The sequence below is a fragment of the Cherax quadricarinatus genome, unplaced genomic scaffold (genome assembly GCF_038502225.1).
Source record: "Cherax quadricarinatus isolate ZL_2023a unplaced genomic scaffold, ASM3850222v1 Contig22, whole genome shotgun sequence".
NCBI classification, from domain to species: domain Eukaryota; kingdom Metazoa; phylum Arthropoda; class Malacostraca; order Decapoda; family Parastacidae; genus Cherax; species Cherax quadricarinatus.
In genome coordinates this window covers 357,278-380,703 of record NW_027195048.1, presented here as the reverse complement: position 1 = coordinate 380,703, position 23,426 = coordinate 357,278, and the positions used below count along the sequence as shown (strand labels likewise).

Genomic DNA, 23,426 nt, shown 5'->3' with positions numbered 1-23,426 from the left:
CAATGATGAAGATACTAGAAATCTGCAGGTAAGGGTACTTACGGACTAGAGGGGTTAGAAAAGTCCACATGCGGTGGCAGCGGAAAACGTTCAAGCAGCGAAGGAACGGTGCGCTGTGAAGAAAGGAGTTGCGCAGATGGAGAAGAGGAAAGAGAAGGAACAGAGGGTGGATCAGTGTCCATTGATAGTTTGGTCTCTGCAATATATTCAGAGATTGCTTCAAGTGTTTCGGAGTTCAGAGACGTCGTATGGGAGACAATATTGGAGATGGAAGGAGGAGTTTGAGTAAAGATCGAAACTGTAATGGACTGTACTAAGGTAGGGATGGGGGCAAAAGGGTGGAGGGAACTGGAGAAGTGTGGGAGGGGACAGAAGAGGCAGAAACCTGGGAGGTGGCAGAAGAGGAAGAAACTTGGGAGGGGACAGGGGAGGGAGGTACGGTATGAGGAGGATGATGTACCTCCACACTTGTAACAGAGCCAGTGAAAGGGGAAGACCCAGGTACAGAGACCGGGAAGGTAAAGTGTGGAGGTGGATGAAGGGAAGGATGGGCTAAAGGAGATTTTTTAGACTTCTGAGAAGTAGAGGGACGATTGGGAGGAGGTGTCGTATGAGGTCTTGTCGATACCGGGGTTTGAGAGGGAGAACACGAAGAAGTGAGAACAGACTGAGGTGTTGAAGTAGGGACATCCGAGCACAGGACAGCAAAAGAATTAGATACAGGAGTGACTATGGGACTGGCAACCGCAGAGGAGGCCGCAGATGGGATCCCAGAAGTGGGGGGACGTTTTGAAACACGAGAATAAGAAACACGGAGGAGGAGATGAGAAACCGCCATAGCATAAGGAAGACCTTCTGCCTCTTTGAGGCAACGAATTTCCTGCTCATTCAAGTAGACCTGGCAATGGCGAGAGTACATGACAATTAAGGCAAGATGGAGGTCGACTGCAAGACGTATTAGAATGGTCATCGGCACCAAAGACTGGGCATTCGGCTATAGATCTGCAATATTTTGCTGGGTGGCAAAAGCGCCAGAAATTTCTACACTGTTGCGGTGTAGGGATCACCTTTCGAACTTGTAACTGATGTCCTGCTACATAAACAGAGGATGGGAGTTCACGGCTGTCAAAAGTTAAACGAGCCACATTGCAAGGGTATCGTCTCCGCCTGCGGGAAGGAAGAACATAAGCGTCTACCTTGAGAATTGGGAGATCTTGGAGTTCCAGCTGTTCGAGAATGTCATTGCCACATGTCTGGAAATTCTGTTGGACTATGGAATGGGGCAGAATGACAGTACCACTAGAAGAATTGAGGGAATGATGTTTTTCGATAGGAATAGGAAGAGAAAGATCATGAGCTTAGGTAGCATTCTGGACTGTGATGATGCATGTACCACTCTTAAGAGCATGAAAGGAAATATCTCTACCAACATTGCGTAGGAGCGCTTTGCCAATACTATGGTCGGAAAGATAGGCAGTAGAAGAAGTCGGTCTTAAAGTAAAGAATTTAGACCATTGTGTGGTCCGAAACTGAGTGTGGAGAGGGTGTGCATGACGTGTCGGTCTTTTCCAAATAGAATGGGAAGGTAACGAAGTAACATCACCAGGAGATTGTCTTTGGCGTTTAGGCGTGGGACCAGAGTTGGTCCGACGTGGGACGGGCCGGCGATTCGAAAATTGCCGCACCGTAGAGGAAGAGGCCGGAAGCATAGTCAAAGGAGAGCGGAGGTCAGACAAATCGAAGGAGTCAGTCGAAACCCCGGCACCTGAAGCGGGTGACGAAACAGCACCAGCAAGAGGTACAGGGGCCTTAGGAGTGTCCAAAGAGTGGCCAAAAGACGAGGCGAGGTCAGAACGAGGTGCGGTAACAATAAGGGGCCTGGGGATAGCGGGGTCATGGATTGGGGACTCCATGGTTAGGTTACTTCTTTCTTTTTGTTTTTATAAAAAAAAAGAAAGAAAATAAAATAATAAATAAATGAATAAAAAAAGGGAGGACTGGGGAGGGATAGTTCCTAGGAGGAATGAAAGGGCCAGAAATCTCCCTCCGCACCCAAGAGGACCTCAGCACTGTTAGTAGCACAGATGCAGCATGGAACCCGTGCCATACCCTACCCTTCATGCCAGTAAACCAGCAATCCGGGATAGCAACCTCACATCTGCCGAGCTACCTCGGTGGACAAAAGAGAGGGCGGCCGGATATCCGCCACAAAGCATACCTCCTTCGGCCACCACCCCCGGAATCCCAAAGGTGGCTTCCAGAGATACACCCGTCATCCAAAAGACACCCAAGCCACCCTCCGGGATACCGGAGAGGGGTTGGGACATCCCCAGGCAATCCAGATTCCACGGCAAACTACGCCACCGCCAAGAACCTCAACGGAATGGGATGGACCCCGGTACCCTTTCCCCTACCTAGGAACTAGCGCGCCTGTGGGAAAAATCCCAAAGGCCAAAAAAGGAAGGGCAAAAGGGAGGGGTGGGGAGGAGGAAAGGAAAAAGGGGAGGATGGGATAGGGAAGGGGGGATTGGGGGGTAATTAGGCTCGGTCTGAGGAAGGAGACCGACAGGTCTAATTCCTTAGACCAAGAGCCTCTTTACCACGCCAAGGAGCCCCCCTTGAAGAGGTTCTTAACTAGAAAATAAGTTCATTCAACATTTCTTTTGTTTTAATTTTATCACTGCCTTCTAACAGTTCATATAAGTCACTTGCCGCACACAAGACGCCTCACATATAAGTCACCTGCCGCACACAAGACGCCTCACATACAAGTCACCTGCCGCACACAAGACGCCTCACATATAAGTCGCCTGCTGCACACAAGATGCCTCACATATACATCACCTCTTATCGGTGTTCCACATTTTCTTTGGCTTTCAATCAAGCTATTGTTCATTATGTTCAGTACTTTTACCATTTTTCTGCCATTTTTGTACAACACTTGTGTTAGGGAAGAGCAACCAGCATCATATTTTAAGGGAACTATTGTATGCACTGGGTATTTATTTTACTTTATCTCTTTTTTTATGCCTAGCTGCACTGAGCATTAAATATATGATAGTGTAAGCATGCTATCAGACGTTTTATACACACTCGATAATAAAAAAAACACTTCCACCCATTGGCAATTTTATCTTTTCCATACAGGGCCATGAACCTAACAGCCATACAAATGGGCCTCCTGTATCTTTAAAGTGCCCCCCACCTGGTACTGTTCTTGCTAGATTCATCATTTCCTGGGCCTGATTCTCTAAAAGGAAAAAACCTGCAAAATTATTCACAACACAGGGTATACTCTTCTACTGCCTGCATTTATTGACTGAAGAACTCTAAGCAATTTTTACAAGAGTTATTGGATCTGCAAATGTTAAATTTAAGCCAGAACTTTAGAATTCCAGTGTCCAAGTTGTCCTCTACTGCAGCAATGAGCTTCTGTATCTCCTCAACCCAGTGGTTGAATCAATGACATCATCTTTGGTAGTAAAAGCACAGCCTTAACACTAGGGTTGAGACAGCTATGACTGAGTATGGCTATGAAAATTATCGAGAGCAACAAGAACCTTAATTGAAAAAAGTTTATTGCAACAGGTACATCCATGGTGTCTTGTTAGACCACATAATACAGGTCCTCCATCACAAATCCGGCATCATTGGGACCTGTAGTGTGCCGGATTACTGAGTTTGCCGAATTACAGAGTGGTTAGGTTAGAATACACTTAATAAAATTAACCAACTTGACTTACACAGTTCATTGAACATCGGCAAAAATCGAACATTTCCGCTACTTTGAGCTCAATTTCAAGGTACTTTTCGTCATGAAAGCAATCAAAATCATATCTATTTCTGTAATATATCTTTCATTCTATCAAATGAGACCGAAAAAATGAGAATATAACCATAACAACCATACAAAAATATACCGCTAAGCGGCCGCTAATGGCTGAGAAGTGAACTCCGCTATTTATGGTCTGATTTCTTTCATTTTTGGTGTACGTGAAGAAGTATCTTTCCATCATACATTGCCCAAGTTTGAATAAGATAACCCAACAAACAACTGAGAAAATAATAATATAATAATAATAATAATAATAATAATAATAATATCTTTATTTACTACACGTACATGTACAAGGTATACAGGCCTAGCTGGCATCAGTGACATACTACTGTATAGAAAGGCACTTGTTATGCTGAGTATTTCAAGAAAATGAGGTCAGTGTTTCAGGATAACACCCGCACTAGTCGACTAACACCCAGGTACCCATTTACTGATGGGTAAACATAGACAACAGGTGTAAAGAAATACGCCTAATGTTTACCAAAAATCATATACGGCTAACCCAAGCCAGGTACAGTGGAACCTCAAAAATCGAACTGCTCCCAACTCAACCAATTATGTAAGTGTATTTTTGTAAGTGCTTTTATAAGTGTATTTTTGAGGGTCTGAAATGGACTAATCTAATTTACATTATTCCTGATAGGAATAAATTCATTCGGTAACGGCACTCGGACAGCCTTCTGGACTGAAGAAAGTTCAATATTTGAGGTTCCACTGTACTAAAAATAAGCCACGTTGACTTTTTTGGGGTTATCCTAGGTTCTCTACACATATGCTGCTATGTGTGATAATCTATAGAGAGAAAATAACTTTTTTGTTTCATGTTTATGGTGGAGTACAAGTGTATATCATAGTTAGCCCTGTGCTATACTCTGTTTTCTCTAATATAAGCCCCCCAAGACAAGGATAGGAGAATGGTACTTGTTTACCATATCCTCTTCATAACTCTGTCAAACTGCTCGGTATTATGCCAAATATTATTCATTCTGGAGTATTTAACATGTTTTATGTTATTTATATTGTTTCTTATGTCATATTAGATCAATTGTGATAGGCAAATAAGCTGTAGTGTTGATATTAGCATAATAATAAAGCATATTCTCCTGCTTCACGAGACTGAGTTCATGACAACGAACAGTGGCTTCAAAGCCACCTTATCTTTAATGGATAATGTACTGTGTAGGTGCTTTACATAATGAGAAACATTTCTTTTATTCATTGGAACCATAGCTAGGGCTAAAAGTAAGCAGGTTAAAACAATGGAGAAAAAGAAATTGGAATGACTTATGCAGCAAGTAGCGCCACCAAACAGTACCAGCAGGTTGGTGTGGCGACCCTGGAAATTTGAAATTATGCTAGCCAAAATTAGTGCCGAATAACTGATTGTCGAATTTGTGATGGCGGACCTGTAATAGGTAAAGTGGCTTAAAGAACAGGGATTCTACAAACGATAAATAGCCACAGGCTTGTACCTGAAATCACCAGATGTATTAGCACATTAGGAAGCTCAATCCTTCTTTGCAATGAATTCAGCACATCTTTCTCTTGTTTGCTCATAAAAATTCTAGCAGGAATCATCTTCCATAAAAATCTTGTTCTGTCAGCATTAAACACTCGAACTGAGGTAAACATCCGTCACAAATAATTTCGTGGGCAGGAAGATGCATGCACCCCACTCAGTATTATGCAGCCAGCTGGACATGCTCCTTGCTCTGTAGTCTTAGAAATATTTCATTCCTGTTGTAATGAAAATCTTTTATGCAGATGCATGTTATGCAAAACTACTATATACCCCTTTTGGTGAATATACCCTTTTAGAAAGTGAAAAACAAAAATATAAAGTAACAATGACTTTCATGAGTTTTTTTTTTTTTTTTTTTTTCAACAAGTCGGCCGTCTCCCACCGAGGCAGGGTGTTATCTTATCATATTCCAGGTACATATTTTATATGCATAATACACTAAAGTTATCTTATCATATTGCAGGTAGTATATGTTTTATATGTATAATACACTAGCAATTTTGATACAAAAATAGAAAAGAAAGATATTATTGCCACAACAATAGGAAAGAAAATTAAAAAGTTTTTGCTAGCAAGAGACTAAAGAGATTCACAACACGTACGTTTCTTCAGTGATCTGGCCGATGAATTACCGTCACCTATCTGATGCAAAATTCATCTTTGTTACTGGAAGATGCTATGTCACCAGTACATCTTAACACAGTGAAGAGTTTCAACATCTTACATTTCCTATCTTTCTTTACTAACACTTTGTTACCTGTCGATGGAAAAAAAAGAAAGTAATGAGAAAGTGGAAAAAAGATTAAAAAATGCAAAGTCAAAAAGGCATCTTTGGAGCTACAATAAAATGTTGTTAAAAATGCACTTAAAGAGAGCATAAAGAAAAGAAGGGGAGAGAGAGAGAATAGTGATGCACCAAGCTACATTGAAAGGCATGGTAGTAATATCCAATAGGACCCCAGTATCACTGGGGAATATGTTCCAAGGACCTGCTTCACACATTGAAACTGTGGATGGTAGCAAACCCTATATGTAAGTCTTATACATCCCTATTATAAAGTTTAATAAATAAATGGAGAATTATCACTTTTTTACTGATGGGAAGCACTTTACAGCTTCTCTTTGGCTTTGAAGAATTGCCAGCTTCTCTACTTTTGTGTTTTGGGGCCATTATTATGCAAAATTAAGAGGTATTTCTGGGACACAGTAAACCATGGATAATTGAAACTGCAGACACCAAATCGGTGGATATGGAGGTTATAATATTGAAATAAACATTAACTGTATTTCAACCTTACTCCATATTTAACCCTTTCAGGGTTTTCGACGTACTAGCACGACTTACGCACCAGGGTTATTGACGTACTAGAACGCCTAACTTGTAGCGCCTTCAAATCTAGTGAGAGAAAGCTGGTAAGCCTACATATGAAAGAATAGGTCTATGTGGTCAGTATAAAAAAAATCCTGCAGCACACAGTGCGTAATGAGAAAAAAAACTTTGACCGTGTTTTTGGATTAAAACAGCGACTTTGCATTGTATTTTCGTATGCTATTTATGATTGTATTCTAGTTTTCCTGGTCTCATTTTATAGAATGGAAGACATATTACAGAAATTGAGATGATTTTAATTGGTTTCACAATGAAAAGTATCTTGAAATTGAGCTCAAAGTAGCAGAAATGTTCAATTTTTACCAAAGTTCAAAAGTAAACAAAGCATGCCAAGCATCCAATACATATCAACTGGTGAGTCTAATATTCTTTCACAAGTGTGATGATATTATTTATACCATTTCTACACTATGCAGTAGTCTACATAACAGTACATCTTCTATTTTTTTGTAAGAATAAAAATTCAAAGTGGAAAGCAAAAGAAATATAAGAGGGGCCTGGGGACGTGACTAATGAACAGAGAACTTGTTATTTTAGTGCCAGGAATGTCTGTCTTGTTTATTCTGGACCCTATTTGGAAATTGGCAACTTCTGAAATTTGTATGAAATCGGCAAAATTGCCTATTTCTATCCACTTTATTAGATAGTTGAGATTGGTAAATGGGTGGTTTCTTGTACTCATTCGATAGAAAAAATGGAGTTCTAGTGAAATAAATATGATTTTTGTTGACTAGTACAGAGGAATTGGCTGAAAATAGGGCTCAAAGTGGGCGAAATCGCCGATGCGTAAACATCGGCGAGACCGCTAATTTCGCTAGAGCATAATTCCATACGTTTTCCATCAAAATTCATACTTTTGGTGTCATTATGATCAGGAAAAGATTCTCTATCATTACACAAGAAAAAAATATTTTTTTTTCCCGAAAAATTTTCGACCTTGAGAACAAGTTTATGAGGGGGCCTCTCGATCCTGAAAGGGTTAATATACAGGCAGGCCATGCTTATACAGTATGTTAGGTTCTGGACTACTTCAGGGCCATGCTTATATAGCAGGTTAGGTTTTGGGCTATTGTAGGGCCCTGCTTATACAACAAGTTAGGTTCTGGGCTACTGTAGGGCCCTGCTTATATAGCAGGTTAGGTTCTGGGCTACTGTAGGGCCCTGCTTATTCAGCAGGTTAGGGTCCGGGCTACTGTAGAGCCCCACTTATACAGCAGGTAGAGTGTGGTAACATATTTACATTATCATATATTAAATGAGCAACAGAGCAAAGCCTAAAAAATGCATATACAGTACATGCATTACTTTTTTCTTTTTAACAAGTTGGCCATTTCCCACCAAGGCAGGGTGACCCAAAAAGAAAGAAACAAAAACTTTCATTATCATTCAACACTTTCACCATCATTCATATATAATCACTGTCTTTGCAGAGGTGCTCAGATGCGACAGTTTAGATGTCACTCCAAATAGCCAATATCCCCAACCCCTTCTTAAAAGTGCAGGCACTGTACTTCCCACCTCCAGGACTCAAGTTCGACTAACTGGTTTCCCTGAATCCCTTCACAAAATATTACCCTGCTCACAGTTCAATAACTCATCAGGTACTGAAAAACATTCGTCTCCATTCACTCCTATCTAAGACGTCCTTAGCTTTTAGTGAGTGGCAAATATAAAGTGGGTAAAAATGTTATGGAGGGAGTAGTAGGTAAGTTTGGGGTGCCAGGGGTAAATGTAAATGGGGAGCCTTTAATTGAGCTATGTGTAGAAAGAGATTTGGTAATAAGTAATACATATTTTATGTAAAAGAGGATAAATAAATATACAAGGTATGATGTAGCACGTAATGAAAGTAGTTTGTTAGATTATATATTGGTGGATAAAAGGTTGATGGGTAGGCTCCAGGATGTACATGTTTATAGAGGGGCAACTGATATATCGGACCATTATTTAGTTGTAGCTACAGTTAGAGTAAGAGGTAGATGGGACAAGCAGAAGGTGGCAACAACAAGTAAGAGAGAGGTGAAAGTGTATAAACTAAGGGAGGAGGAAGTTCGGGCGAGATATAAGCGACTATTGGCAGAAAAGTGGGCTAGTGCAAAGATGAGTAGTGGGGGGGTTGAAGAGGGTTGGAATAGTTTTAAAAATGCAGTATTAGAATGTGGGGCACAAGTTTGTGGTTATAGGAGGGTGGGGGCAGGAGGAAAGAGGAGGGATTGGTGGAATGATGAAGTAAAGGGTGTGATAAAAGAGAAAAAGTTAGCTTATGAGAGGTTTTTACAAAGCAGAATTGTTATAAGAAGAGCAGAGTATATGGAGAGTAAAAGAAAGGTGAAGAGAGTGGTGAGAGAGTGCAAAAGGAGAGCAGATGATAGAGTGAGAGAGGCACTGTCAAGAAATTTTAATGAAAATAAGAAAAAATTTTGGAGTGAGTTAAACAAGTTAAGAAAGCCTAGGGAACGTATGGATTTGTCAGTTAAAAACAGAGTAGGGGAGTTAGTAGATGGGGAGATGGAGGTATTAGGTAGATGGCGAGAATATTTTGAGGAACTTTTAAATGTTGAGGAAGAAAGGGAGGCGGTAATTTCATGCACTGGCCAGAGAGGTATACCATCTTTTAGGAGTGAAGAAGAGCAGAATGTAAGTGTGGGGGAGGTACGTGAGGCATTACATAGAATGAAAGGAGGTAAAGCAGCTGGAACTGATGGGATCATGACAGAAATGTTAAAAGCAGGGGGGGATATAGTGTTGGAGTGGCTGGTACTTTTGTTTAATAAATGTATGAAAGAGGGGAAGGTACCTAGGGATTGGCAGAGAGCATGTATAGTCCCTTTATTTAAAGGGAAGGGGGACAACAGAGATTGTAAAAATTATAGAGGAATAAGTTTACTGAGTATACCAGGAAAAGTGTATGGTAGGGTTATAACTGAAAGAATTAGAGGTAAGACAGAATGTAGGATTGCAGATGAGCAAGGAGGTTTCAGAGTGGGTAGGGGATGTGTAGATCAAGTGTTTACATTGAAGCATATATGTGAACAGTATTTAGATAAAGGTAGGGAAGTTTTTATTGCATTTATGGATTTAGAAAAGGCATATGATAGAGTGGATAGGGGAGCAATGTGGTAGACGTTGCAAGTATATGGAATAGGTGGTAAGTTATTAAATGCTGTAGAGAGTTTTTATGAGGATAGTGAGGCTCAGGTTAGGGTGTGTAGAAGACAGGGAGACTACTTCCCAGTAAAAGTAGGTCTTAGACAGGGATGTGTAATGTCACCATGGTTGTTTAATATATTTATAGATGGGGTTGTAAAAGAAGTAAATGCTAGGGTGTTCGGGAGAGGGGTGGGATTAAATTATGGGGAATCAAATACAAAATGGGAATTGACAGTTACTTTTTGCTGATGATACTGTGCTTATGGGAGATTCTAAAGAAAAATTGCAAAGGTTAGTGGATGAGTTTGGGTGTGTGTAAAGGTAGAAAGTTGAAAGTGAACATAGAAAAGAGTAAGGTGATGAGGGTATCAAATGATTTAGATAAAGAAAAATTGGATATCAAATTGGGAAGGAGGAGTATGGAAGAAGTGAATGTTTTCAGATACTTGGGAGTTGATGTGTTCGCGGATGGATTTATAGAATGGATCATAGACTTGATGAGGGAAAAAAAGTGAGTGGTGCATTGAGGTATATGTGGAGTCAAAAAATGTTATCTAATGAGGCAAAGAAGGGAATGTATGAAAGTATAGTAGTACCAACACTCTTATATGGGTGTGAAGCTTGGGTTATGAATGCAGCAGCGAGGAGACGGTTGGAGGCAGTGGAGATGTCCTGTTTAAGGGCAATGTGTGGTGTAAATATTATGCAGAAAATTCGGAGTGTGGAAATTAGGAGAAGGTGTGGAGTTAATAAAAGTATTAGTCAGAGGGCTGAAGAGGGGTTGTTGAGGTGGTTTGGTCATTTAGAGAGAATGGATCCAAGTAGAATGACATGGAGAGCATTTACATCGGTAGGAGAAGGAAGACGGGGTAGGGGTCGTCCTCGAAAAGGTTGGAAGGAAGGGGTAAGGGAGGTTTTATGGGAGAGGGGCTTGGACTTCCAGCAGGCACGCATGAGCGTGTTCAATAGGAGTGAATGGAGACGAATGGTATTTGGGACCTGACGATCTGTTGGAGTGTGAGCAGGGTAGTAGTTAGTGAAGGGATTCAGAGAAACCAGTTATTTTTATATAGCCGGACTTGAGTCCTGGAAATGGGAAGTATAATGCCTGCACTCTAAAGGAGGGGTTTTGGGATATTAGCAGTTTGGAGGGATATGTTGTGTATCTTTATATGTATATGCTTCTAAACTGTTGTATTCTGAGCACCTCTGCAAAAACAGTGATTATGTGTGAGTGAGGTGAAAGTGTTGAATGTGATGAAAGTATTTTCTTTTTGGGGTTTTTCTTTCTTTTTTTTTGGGTCACCCTGCCTCGGTGGGAGACGGCCGACTTGTTGGAAAAAAAAAAAAAAGTGTGTGAGGTGAAAGTGTTGAATGTAATGAAAGTATTTTCTTTTTGGGGATTTTCTTTCTTTTTTTTTTGGGTCACCCTGCTTCGGTGGGAGACGGCCGACTTGTTTTGAAAAAAAAAAAAAAAAAAAAACATTGTAGGAAGTTTGAATAAATGAAGAATGGGTATCAGTATGGCCTCACTTATATGGCAGGTTAGGTTCCAGGCTACTGCCAGAAAGCAGAACACCATTTTTTCCACTTATAAATGCATACAAGTGAGTGTAAAACGAAAGCCTGTAATTGTTTTACATGATGGTAGGATTGCTGGTGTCCATTTTTCTGTCTCATAAACATGCAAGGTTTCAGGCACATCTTGCTACTTCTACTTACACTTAGGTCACACTACACATACATGTACAAGCATATATATATACATACCCCTCTGGGTTTTCTTCTATTTTTTTTCTACTTCTTGTTCTTGTTTATTTCCTCTTATCTCCATGGGGAAGTGGAACAGAATTCTTCCTCTAAGTTATGCGTGTCGTAGGAAGAGACTAAAATGCTGGGAGCAAGGGGCTAGTAACCCATTCCCCTGTATAAATTACTAAATTTAAAAAGAGAAACTTGTTTTTCTTTTTGGGCCACCCTGCCTCGGTGGGATACGGCTGGTTTGTTGAAAGAAGAAATGCAACACAATGGCATCTTGGTACAGAAAACACCTTGGACAACTTTTTCAAGTGAGAATTGTTTGATCTGAGAGGGACGTGACCTCTCAGTGGCTACGTTCTCACTACTACTACTCTGCATCTCTCCTTCCGACAGTATTTAAGTCTCCGCACTGTCGCTTGATCTTCAGATAGTTCCAGGCTATGGAACTGAACTTCTCCAGGCTGAGGGACTGGCAACCTCAAATTCTACGACTTCAAGGGTGATGGACTGATTACATCGTCTTCACATCTCTACTGTTCCTGCCTAATTTCTGTACTCGACTGAAGAAGCCTACTGTGTAGGCGAAACATTTCGGAATAAAGTTGCCTAAGTGTTGCCTATGTGTCTTACCAACCAAATACATATAAATGCCATGTATTACATTAGCAATAGAACTAGGCATTAAAAACAATGAAAAGTAAAATACACACACAGTACACCCATTACTTACCTTAAAATATTTGTAGTCTTAATGTAGCACGAGAGGTGAGTTTAATTTGTAGGAAGTCTGGTCTGGGAGGTATGGCCAGGTCAGCCCACCCCACCCACATGTATGCTGTATTACATTTAATTAAATTTCCCCAGAGCGATAAAATGCATATACAGTAGGTTCATTAATTACCTTAAAATATTTGTAGTCTTAATGTAGGGTGAGAGGCGAGTTATTTGTAGGAAGTCAGGTTTGGGAAGTAAGGGCAGCCAGCCAGGGAAGCCAACCCCACTCCACCCACATGTAAACAAACCAGACCAACGCATCTGGTTTTCGTCACTTTACATTGTGTACAAGTTGTCTCCACATTGATACAGTAGAATAAATAAAGAGAAACACTCCCTTTCTCATGTAACACCATTTTTAGAAGAAATGACATCCTGAGTGAAGGCATACTTAGGTACAGGTACACATACATATAATTATCAGTTATAATATTAATGTAGGTATGTAGTCCGCCTGGTCTACATACCTATACCTACCTACATAACTACACAATATTTAATGTTTCTCAGAGCCATATTATTACTATCGACATACCATGTTCACTGAGTTTAATCATTTCTAACATCTACAACATAAACAAAGGGAGAAGTAATGAATAATTCATGCCGAAAATTGTAAACAACAGCGTTATGTACTGAGAGGAGTGAAGTAATGTTTTATCTGCCTGGCTATCACACCTCCATAGTATATAAACATAAAATGTTTATATGCTATGTAACGTGTTTCTTATATAATTTGGAAGAAAATATCAAGGATGGATTAATGAAAATGTCTATATTAATGTAAGATAAGACATTTAATGTGCCTAAGAGTGATTATTATTAGTATTATGTAATGATTTCCCTCCAATCGGTAACCACACCTCCATAGCATATAAACAGCATGTTTATATACTATGTAACATGTTTCTTATTCTAGGTAGTAGGTTGGTAGACAGCAACCGCCCAGGGAGGTACTACTGTCCTGCCATGAGAGTGTAAAACGGAAGCCTGTAATTGTTTTACACGATGGTAGGATTGCTGGTGTCTTTTTTTTCTGTCTCATACACATGCAAGATTTCAGGTATGTCTTGCTACTTCTACTTACACTTAGGTCACACTACACATACATGTACAAGCATATATATACACACCCCTTTGGGTTTTCTTCTATTTTCTTTCTAGTTCTTGTTCTTGTTTATTTCCTCTTACCTCCATGGGGAAGTGGAACAGAATTCTTCCTCCATAAGCCATGAGTGTTGTAAGAGGCGACTAAAATGCCAGGAGCAAGGGGCTAGTAACCCCTTCTTCTGTATATATTACTAAATGTAAAAGGAGAAACTTTCGTTTTTCCTTTTGGACCACCCCGCCTCACTAGGATACGGCCGGTGTGTTGAAAGAAAGAAAGAAAGAAAGAAAGATGTTTCTTATATAATTTTGAAGAAAATATCATAGGTGGATTAATGAAAATGTCTACAGTGACGTAAAATTAGACATTTAATATGCCCAAGAGTGATTATTATTACATAATAGAGAGATGTGCTCATGGAGAATGTAAACAAACTGGGTGGTGCGCGCTGTATCTGAAAGACCGCTTGCTGTATAGAATGTTTTGGTCATAATTTGAGATCGCTATATTAGCGGAACACTGTAAGCTGAAACGCCGAAAAGTGGGGCCTTACTGTAATTGAAAACCACTACATTAGCGAAAAGCTGTAAAGCGGAGCCTGCCTGTATATAGATTTTTGATTTGTGTAATATGACAAATTAATTGTATTAAATACAAGACTGAGACCATAGCTCTGCCTATGCAGCTACACATATGTACGCTTATTCTTTCTTTCTTTCAACACATCGGCCGTATCCCACCGAGGCGGAGTGGCCCGAAAGGAAAAACGAAAGTTTCTCCTTTTACATTTAGTAATATATAGAGGAGAAGGGGTTACTAGCCCCTTGCTCCTGGCATTTTAGTCGCCTCTTACAACACGTATGGCTTACGGAGGAAGAATTCTGATCTACTTCCCCATGGAGATAACAGGAAATAAACAAGAACAAGAACTAGTAAGAAAATAGAAGAAAACCCAGAGGGGTGTGTGTATATATATGCTTGTACATGTATGTGCAGTGTGACCTAAGTGTAAGAAGAAGTAGCAAGACATATCTGAAATCTTGCAGGTTTATGAGACAGAAAAAAGACACCAGCAATCCTACCATCATGTAAAACAATTACAGGTTTCCGTTTTACGCTCACTTGGCAGGACGGTAGTACCTCCCTGGGCGGTTGCTGTCTACCAACCTACAACCTAGGATGTACGCTTATACGCACATATATCCTAGCAGCTAAACAAAATGGAATGCATATTATCATACAAAATAAAAGTTGACCAAATTACCTAGAAATAGTGCCTTAAAAAATAAATAGCAACAATACAATTATTTGCAGTCTGACCTGATACTTATGAGTGTTTCACTACAAAATAGCTATAAACCAAAGTATTTACTGCATTATTTAATGCACGTTTTTACCACCTTTGGAAAAAAAGGGCAAACAATATAGAAAAAGCTTTTATTATGACAATGTTTTGCTGTGTAGAGCTTTGTCAAATAAAGACTACTTGCTAAAGCTCTACACAGAGCAAAACATTGCCTCATTAAAAGGTTGTTCTGCAATATGTCTTGTTAACTACTGTCAGTAGACAGGGCTGGGTTTTAGGGGCTGCAGCCCAGGGGCCTCTACCAGCTGGAGGGACCTCCAGAAATGTTCGCAACTCATAATTTACTGATGTTTTGGAGAAATTAGTTCCCAAGAAATTACACTAAGAAAATGTTTGAATTTTAAGTGTGGTTAGCCTTGTAAAAAATAAATTTAAAATTTCTTTCATTTTTTCTTTTTGAACACATCACTTGAGGCCTCACAGTACCTGTAGCCCAGGGGCCTCACAGTACCTGTAGCCCTGGGGCCTCACAGTACCTGTAGCCCAGGGGCCTCACAGTACCTGTAGCCCTGGGGCCTCACAGTACCTGTAGCCCAGGGGCCTCACAGTACCTGTAGCCCTGGGGCCTCACAGTACCTGTAGCCCAGGGGCCTCACAGTACCTGTAGCCCAGGGGCCTCACAGTACCTGTAGCCCTGGGGCCTCACAGTACCTGTAGCCCAGGGGCCTCACAGTACCTGTAGCCCTGGGGCCTCACAGTACCTGTAGCCCTGGGGCCTCACAGTACCTGTAGCCCTGGGGCCTCACAGTACCTGTAGCCCAGGGGCCTCACAGTACCTGTAGCCCAGGGGTCTCACAGTACCTGTAGCCTAGGGGCCTCACAGTACCTGTAGCCTTGGGGCCCCACAGTATCTGTAGCCCTGGGGCCTCACAGTACCTGTAGCCCAAGGGCCTCACAGTACCTGTAGCCCTGGGGCCTCACAGTACCTGTAGCCCAAGAGCCTCACAGTACCTGTAGCCCTGGGGCCTCACAGTACCTGTAGCCCTGGGGCCTCACAGTACCTGTAGCCCAAGGGCCTCACAGTACCTGTAGCCCAGGGGCTTCACAGTACCTGTAGCCCAGGAGCCTCACAGTACCTGTAACCCAGGGGTCTCACAGTACCTGTAGCCCAGGGGCCTCACAGTACCTGTAACCCAGGGGCCTCGCAGTACCTGTAGTCCATGGGCCTCACAGTACCTGTAGCCTTGGGGCCTCACAGTATCTGTAGCCCTGGGGCCTCACAGTACCTGTAGCCCTGGGGCCTCACAGTACCTGTAGTCCAGGGGCCTCACAGTACCTGTAGCCCAGGGGCCTCACAGTACCTGTAACCCAGGGGCCTCACAGTACCTGTAGCCCTGGGGCCTCACAGTACCTGTAGCCTAAGGATGTCAATACCTGTAGCTCAGGGGCCTACAAAATCTTAAACCAGATATGTCAGAAGTACACCATTCACATCTTTCTTACCACTTGTTATGGTCAAGGAAGTTGCAGTCTGTAGACGAATAGCTGTTCCCTGAGCCGCTTTATTTATACTCTGCAGAGTGCCGCACCCATCAATAACATACAGCTTCTAAAATGTCAGTGTGAAATAAGTATTACATATCATAGGTAGAGACACACAACAATCTCAGTTAATCAAAACAACTTAAAATGAATATCTTATAAAGCTATTGATCAATTTTCCAACTTTTTTTTTTCCAACAAGTTGGTCGTCTCCCACCGAGGCAAGGTGACCCAAAACTAAAGAAAATACTTTCATCATCATTCAACACTTTCATCTCACTCATACATCATCACTGTTGTTGCAGAGGTGCCCAGATATGAAAGTTTAGAAGCATATTTTTATTTTTTTTATTTTATTAACACATCGGCCAATTACCACCAAGGCAGGGTGGCCTGAAAAAGAAAAACTTTCATCATCATTCACTCCATCACTGTCTTGCCAGAGGGGCCCTTTACACTACAGTTATAAAACTGCAACATTAACACCCCTCCTTCAGTGTGTAGACACTGTACTTCCCATCTCCAGGACTCTAGTCCGGCCTGCCAGTTTCCCTGAATCCCTTCATAAATGTTACTTCGCTCACACTCTAACAGCTAGTCAAGTATTAAAAACCATTTGTCTCCATTCACCCATATCAGATACGCTCTTGTACACTTACTGGAAGTCCAAGCCCCTCGCACACAAAACCTCCTTTATCCCTTCTCTCCAACCCTTCCTACACCGACCCCTACCCCGCCTTCCCTCCACTACAGATTTATACACTCTCGAAGTCATTCTGTTTTGTTCCATTCTCTCTACATATCCAAACCATCTCAACAACCCCTCCTCAGCCCTTTGGATAATAGTTTTGGTAATCCCACGCTTTCTAATTTCCGAACTACGAATTCTCTGCATTACATTCCCACCCTCTCTCCTTCAAACTGCCAATATCCCAAACCCCTCCTTTAAAGTGCAGGCATTGTAAATCAAACTTCCAGTACTCAAGTTTGGCTATATAAAAATAACCGCTTTCCCTGAATCCCTTCACTAATTACCCGGCTCACACTCCAACAGCTCGTCAGGTCCCAAAAATCATTCGTCTCCATTCACTCCTATCTAACACGTTCACGCACGTTTCCTGGAAGTCCAAGCCCCTCGCCCACAAAACCTCCTTTACCCCCTCCCTCCATCTTTTTCGAGGACGAACCCTACCCCGCCTTCCTTCCTCTACAGATTTATACGCTCTCCATGTCATTCTACTTTGATCCAGTCTCTCTAAATCACCAAACCACCTCAACAACCCCTCTTCAGCCCTCTGACTAATACTTTTATTAACTCCACACCTTCTTCTAATTTTCACACTCCGAATTTTCTGCATAATATTTACACCACACATTGCCCTTAGACAGGACATCTCCACTGCCTCCTTGCTGCAGCATTTACAACCCAAGCTTCACACCCATACAAGAGTTTTGGTACTACTATACTTTCATACACTCCCTTCTTTGCCTCCATAGAGGCAAAGTAACATTTATGAAGGGGTTCAGGGAAACCGGCAGGCTGGACTTGAGTCCTGGAGATGGGAAGTACAGTGCCTGCACTCTGAAGGAGGAGTGTTAATGTTGCAGTTTAAAAACTGTAGTGCAAAGCACCCTTCTGGCAAGACAGTGATGGAGTGAATGATGGTGAAAGTTTTTCTTTTTCGGGCCACCCTGCCTTGGTGGGAATCGGCCTGTGATAATAATAAAATAAAAAATATACCTCAACTCACCACTCACCTTTTTTCCTTCATTAATTTTATGGTTAACTTCATCCTTCATAAACCCATTAGCTGACACATCAACTCTGAAATATATGAAAACATTCACTTCTTCCATACTCCCTCTCTCCACTGTGATATCCAAATTTTCTCCCTCATCACCTTATTCTTATCTACATTCACTTTCAACTTCCTACCTTTACACACCCTGCTAAACTTGTCCACTAACCTTTGCAACTTTTATTTGATTCCCCAAAATTTAATCCCACCCTACTCCCGAACACCCTAGCATTTACTTATTTTACAACCCCATCTATAAATATATTAAACAACCATGGTGATATTACACATCCCTTTCTAAGACCTACTTTGACTGGGAAATAGTCTCTCTCTCTTCTACACACCCTAACCTGAGCCTCACTATCCTCATAAAAACTCTTTACAGCATTTAAGAACTTACTACCTATTCCATATACTTGCAACATCTGCCACATTGCTCCCCTATCCACTGTATCACATGCCTTTTCCAAATCCATAAATGCTATGAAAACTTCCCTACCTTTATCTAAATACCGTTCACATATATGCTTCAATGTAAACACTTAACCTACACATCCCTTACCCACTCTAAAGCCTCCTTGCGCATCTGCAATCCTACTCTGTTTTACCTCTAATTCTTTCAATAATAAACCTACCGTATACTTTTCCTGGTGTACTCAGTAAACTTATTCCCCTATAATTTTTACAATCTCTGTTGTCCCCCTTCCCTTTATATAAAGGAACTCTACATGCTCTCTGCCAATCCCAAGGTACCTTCCCCTCTTTCATACATTTATTTATTTATTTTTTATTTTCACACTGGCCGATTCCCACCAAGGCAGGGTGGCCCGAAAAAGAAAAACTTTCACCATCATTCACTCCATCACTGTCTTGCCAGAAGGGTGCTTTACACTACAGTTTTTAAACTGCAACATTAACACCCCTCCTTCAGAGTGCAGGCACTGTACTTCCCATCTCCAGGACTCAAGTCCGGCCTGCCGGTTTCCCTGAACCCCTTCATAAATGTTACTTTGCTCACACTCCAACAGCACGTCAAGTATTAAAAACCATTCGTCTCCATTCACTCCTATCAAACACACTCACGCACGCCTGCTGGAAGTCCAAGCCCCTCGCACACAAAACCTCCTTTACCCCCTCCCTCCAACCTTTCCTAGGCCGACCCCTACTCCGCCTTCCTTCCACTACAGACTCATACACTCATGAAGTCATTCTGTTTCGCTCCATTCTCTCTACATGTCCGAACCACCTCAACAACCCTTCCTCAGCCCTCTGGACAACAGTTTTGGTAATCCCGCACCTCCTCCTAACTTCCAAACTACGAATTCTCTGCATTATATTCACACCACACATTGCCCTCAGACATGACATCTCCACTGCCTCCAGCCTTCTCCTCACTGCAACATTCATCACCCATGCTTCACACCCATATAAGAGCGTTGGTAAAACTATACTCTCATACATTCCCCTCTTTGCTTCCAAGGACAAAGTTCTTTGTCTCCACAGACTCCTAAGTGCACCACACACCCTTTTCCCCTCATCAATTCTATGATTCACCTCATCCTTCACAGAGCCATCCGCTGACACGTCCACTCCCAAATATCTGAATACATTCACCTCCTCCATACTCTCTCCCTCCAATCTGATATCCAATCTTTCATCACCTAATCTTTTTGTTATCCTCATAACCTTACTCTTCCCTGTATTCACTTTTAATTTTCTTCTTTTGCACACCCTACCAAATTCATCCACCAATCTCTGCAACTTCTCTTCAGAATCTCCCAAGAGCACAGTGTCATCAGCAAAGAGCAACTGTGACAACTCCCACTTTATGTGTGATTCTTTATCTTTTAACTCCACGCCTCTTGCCAAGACCCTCGCATTTACTTCTCTTACAACCCCATCTATAAATATATTAAACAACCACGGTGACATCACACATCCTTGTCTAAGGCCTACTTTTACTGGGAAATAATTTCCCACTTTCCTACACACTCTAACTTGAGCCTCACTATCCTCGTAAAAACTCTTCACTGCTTTCAGTAACCTACCTCCTACACCATACACCTGCAACATCTGCCACATTGCCCCCCTATCCACCATGTCATACGCCTTTTCCAAATCCATAAATGCCACAAAGACCTCTTTAGCCTTATCTAAATACTGTTCACTTATATGTTTCACTGTAAACACCTGGTCCACACACCCCCTACCTTTCCTAAAGCCTCCTTGTTCATCTGCTATCCTATTCTCCTTCTTACTCTTAATTCTTTCAATAATAAATCTACCATACACTTTACCAGGTATACTCAACAGACTTATCCCCCTATAATTTTTGCACTCTCTTTTGTCCCCTTTGCCTTTATACAAAGGAACTATGCATGCTCTCTGCCAATCCCTAGGTACCTTACCCTCTTCCATACATTTATTAAATAATTGCACCAACCACTCCAAAACTATATCCCCACCTGCTTTTAACATTTCTATCTTTATCCCATCAATCCCGGCTGCCTTACCCCCTTTCATTTTACCTACTGCCTCACGAACTTCCCCCACTCTCACAACTGGCTCTTCCTCACTCCTACAAGATGTTATTCCTCCTTGCCCTATACACGAAATCACAGCTTCCCTATCTTCATCAACATTTAACAATTCCTCAAAATATTCCCTCCATCTTCCCAATACCTCTAACTCTCCATTTAATAACTCTCCTCTCCTATTTTTAACTGACAAATCCATTTGTTCTCTAGGCTTTCTTAACTTGTTAATCTCACTCCAAAACTTCTTCTTATTTTCAACAAAATTTGTTGATAACATCTCACCCACTCTCTCATTTGCTCTCTTTTTACATTGCTTCACCACTCTCTTAACCTCTCTCTTTTTCTCCATATACTCTTCCCTCCTTGCATCACTTCTACTTTGTAAAAACTTCTCATATGCTAACTTTTTCTCCCTTTACATCATCTTTACATCATCATTTCACCAATCGCTCCTCTTCCCTCCTGCACCCACTTTCCTGTAACCACAAACTTCTGCTGAACACTAACACTACATTTTTAAACCTACCCCATACCTCTTCGACCCCATTGCCTATGCTCTCATTAGCCCATCTATCCTCCAAAAGCTGTTTATATCTTTCCCTAACTGCCTCCTCTTTTAGTTCATAAACCTTCACCTCTCTCTTCCCTGATGCTTCTATTCTCCTTGTATCCCATCTACCTTTTACTCTCAGTGTAGCTACAACTAGAAAGTGATCTGATATATCTGTGGCCCCTCTATAAACATGTACATCCTGAAGTCTACTCAACAGTTTTTTATCTACCAATACATAATCCAACAAACTACTGTCATTTTGCCCTACATCATATCTTGTATACTTATTTATCCTCTTTTTCTTAAAATATGTATTACCTATAACTAAACCCCTTTCTATACAAAGTTCAATCAAAGGGCTCCCATTATCATTTACACCTGGCACCCCAAACTTACCTACCACACCCTCTCTAAAAGTTTCTCCTACTTTAGCATTTAGGTCCCCTACCACAATTACTCTCTCACTTGGTTCAAAGGCTCCTATACATTCACTTAACATCTCCCAAAATCTCTCTCTCTCCTCTGCATTCCTCTCTTCTCCAGGTGCATACACGCTTATTATGACCCACTTCTCGCATCCAACCTTTACTTTAATCCACATAATTCTTGCATTTACACATTCATATTCTCTTTTCTCCTTCCATAACTGATCATTCAACATTACTGCTACCTCTTCCTTTGCTCTAACTCTCTCAGATACTCCAGATTTAATCCCATTTATTTCCCCCCACCGAAACTCCCCTACCCCCTTCAGCTTTGTTTTGCTTAGGGCCAGGACATCCAACTTCTTTTCATTCATAACATCAGCAATCATCTGTTTCTTATCATCCGCACTACATCCACGCACATTCAAGCATCCCAGTTTTATAAAGTTTTTCTTCTTCTCTTTTTTAGTAAATGTCTACAGGAGAAGGGGTTACTAGCCCATTGCTCCCGGCATTTTAGTCGCCTCATACGACACGCATGGCTTGGGAAGGAAAGATTCTTTTCCACTTCCCCACGGACAATAGAAGAAATAAAGAAGAACAAGAGCTATGTAGAAAAAGGAGAAAAACCTAGATGTATATATATATGCATGTGCGTGTCTGTGAAGTGTGACCAAAGTGTAAGTAGGAGTAGCAAGATATCCCTGTTAACTAGCATGTTTATGTGACAGAAAAAGAAACCAGCATTTATTAAACAAAAAATTAAAATTAAACAAAAAACCAGCATTTATTAAACAAAAATACCAACCACTCCAATACTACATCCCCACCCCCCTGCTTTTAACATATCTGTCATGATCCCATCAGTTCCAGCTGCTTTACTTCCATTCATTCTACGTAATGCCTCACGCACCTCCCCCACACTCACATCTTGCTCTTCTTCACTCCTAAAAGATGTTATACCTACCTTTCTTCATCAATATTTAAAAGTTCCTCAAAATATTCCTGCCATCTACCCAATACCTCCAGCTCCCCATCTACTAACTCCCCTGCTCTGTTTTTAACTGACAAATCTATTTGTTCCATGGGACTATGCTCATTAATTAGATATGCTCCTTAATCAAGACAAGTTTATACTTAGCCAAATTAACCCGTTCAGGGTTTGTGCCGTACTAGTACGGCTTGCATGCCAGGGTTGGTGCCGTACTAGTATGCATAAATTCTAGCGCCTTCAAATCTAGCGAGAGAAAGCTGGTAGGCCTACATATGAAAGAATGGGTCTATGTGGTCAGTGTGCACAGTATAAAAAAAATCCTGCAGCTCACAGTGCATAATGAGAAAAAAATACTCTGACCGTGTTTTTGGTTTAACCCTTTGACTGTTTCAGGGCCCTCTCTGAAACTGTCATTCTATGTCGCCAAATATTTGAAAAAAAAAAAAATTATTTTTTCTTATGAAAATGTTAGGAATATTTTTACTAGTGTTTTAAGCCTAAAAAAAAATTTTTGCCATCAGTACTTACCGAGATATAGAGCCGCAAAGTTTGCAGAAATTGACGTGCGTACGGCAACAGCGGCGACTGCCGCCCACCCGTTATTCTTTTATTTACTCTAATTCAAAGGTTTCTTGCATTTTTCAATATTTTTCTTTTCCAGGTAACTTATGTGGCCTGTGAGACCAATGTAAGGTGCATTGTTCAAATATACACTCATTATTTACAA

At 41.2% G+C, this 23,426-nt stretch overlaps 1 protein-coding gene across 11 annotated transcripts in view; it reads right to left on the bottom strand.

The window, feature by feature from the left end:
- Positions 1 to 2,650: 2,650 nt before the first annotated feature.
- The window catches only part of LOC128684434 (uncharacterized), a 72,041-nt gene continuing 51,265 nt past the window's right edge, over positions 2,651 to 23,426 (bottom strand). For 6 of the 11 annotated variants that reach the window (XM_070079803.1, XM_070079807.1, XM_070079802.1 and 3 more), the window contains 3 exons: positions 16,353 to 16,458; positions 5,963 to 6,117; positions 2,651 to 5,575 (listed from right to left, as the gene is read on the bottom strand). In XM_070079803.1, coding sequence (XP_069935904.1) covers positions 5,999 to 6,117; positions 16,353 to 16,458 — 225 coding nt within the window. In that variant the 3' untranslated portion in view covers positions 2,651 to 5,575; positions 5,963 to 5,998. Of the gene's footprint in view, positions 6,118 to 16,352; positions 16,459 to 23,426 lie in introns of all 11 variants that reach the window. The other 5 variants (XR_011391015.1, XR_011391016.1, XM_070079806.1 and 2 more) reach the window with 5 other exon arrangements.